Here is a 1,578-nt window from a genome sequence, read left to right as displayed (position 1 = left end):
CACAAAATATTTAATACCTTAAGAAAGACATTCTCACTGTTTTTGAGTTCTCAATATGCTGCTACCCATTTAATTGGGAATGTAACAATAAAAACACTCAGAAATCAGAGACTATACTCAGCTGAGAAAAGACAATATGGTGCATGAGATTCTTGTTGGCCATCCCACAGTGCTCTGGGGTAATTCCAGAGTACGTTAAATTCCCTTAAGAAAGGCGTCTACTGAGAATGTATCTGTTTCTAGGAATCAGAAAAGACCGCTCAGAATGAAACCCTGGAACTTGACCTTGGGCAGTGGATTCATCTTGGTGGGGATTCTAGATGGCAGTGGCTCTCCTGAACTGCTCTGTGCAGTTGTCACAGCCCTGTACATGTTGGCACTGACCAGCAATGGACTGCTACTCCTTGTCATTACAATGGATGCCCGGCTCCATGTACCCATGTACCTTCTATTGAGGCAACTGTCGCTCATTGACCTCCTCTTCACATCAGTTGTAACTCCCAAGGCTGTTGTGGACTTTCTGCTCAGAGACAATACCATATCCTTTGAAGGATGTGCCCTTCAACTGTTTTCAGCCATGACATTGGGTGGTGCAGAGGACCTCCTTCTGGCCTTCATGGCATATGATAGGTATGTGGCCATTTGTCATCCTCTAAACTACATGATCTTCATGAGTCCAAAGGCCTGCTGGCTCATGGTGACCACATCATGGATCCTGGCATCCCTCAGTGCATTAGGTCACACAGTGTACACAATGCACTTCCCTTTCTGCATGTCCCAGGAAATCAGACACTTGCTCTGTGAGGTCCCTCCATTGTTAAAATTGGCTTGTGTAGACACATCTCAATATGAGCTCATGGTTTATGTGACAGGAGTGATATTTCTATTGCTCCCGCTCTCTGCAATTGTTACCTCCTACTCACTAATTCTGTTCACTGTGCTGCACATGCCTTCAAATGAGGGTAGGAAGAAAGCCCTTGTCACTTGTTCCTCCCACTTGACTGTGGTGGGGATGTTCTATGGGGGTGCCACTTTCATGTATGTGCTGCCCAGTTCCTTCCACAGTCCTAAGCAAGACAATATCATCTCTGTATTCTATACAATTGTTACCCCAGCTCTAAATCCCCTCATTTACAGCCTGAGGAATAAGGAGGTCATTGGAGCTTTCAGAAGAGTACTGGGGAGACATATTCTGCCAGCACACTCTACCCTTTAGGAATGATTCATAGCTTGCCTCTTACTATTCCTTCTTCAAACAAATTCCTACATCAATTATTCTTTAATGTTTTTCTCTTAATTTGATGATATGTACACTACTGTGCTTTCACATTATTTTCTACTGTGTAGTTGGTGTGGATTTATTATTTAATTTTTGAGAATTTCATACGCAAATATGTTGGAGATTGGTGGTAATGCTTTGAATCTGCATGTCCAAACACCAAAGTCCTTGTGCCCAATTGGATTTTGATCTATCAATAAAGATGCCAGGGGGTATAGCTGGACATTGGATGGGACAGTCAGGTAGGACACAGAGAAAATGGAGAAGACTGGGGGAAGAAGAAGGGGTTGTAGTAGTGG

General features: G+C 43.5%; 1 protein-coding gene across 1 annotated transcript; it reads left to right on the top strand.

Annotated features, from left to right (window-relative positions):
• Positions 1-265: 265 nt before the first annotated feature.
• On the top strand, positions 266-1,216 carry LOC308417204 (olfactory receptor 2AG2-like; the record flags this gene model as incomplete). The annotated part of the gene is made up of 1 exon (XM_080912362.1): positions 266-1,216. One exon carries the CDS (start codon positions 266-268, stop codon positions 1,214-1,216), a length of 951 nt encoding a protein of 316 aa, XP_080768488.1.
• Positions 1,217-1,578: the final 362 nt, after the last annotated feature.

The sequence above is a fragment of the Micromys minutus genome (genome assembly GCF_963924665.1).
Source record: "Micromys minutus genome assembly, chromosome: 2".
Taxonomy (NCBI): domain Eukaryota; kingdom Metazoa; phylum Chordata; class Mammalia; order Rodentia; family Muridae; genus Micromys; species Micromys minutus.
This window is presented reverse-complemented; position numbering and strand designations above follow the sequence as displayed.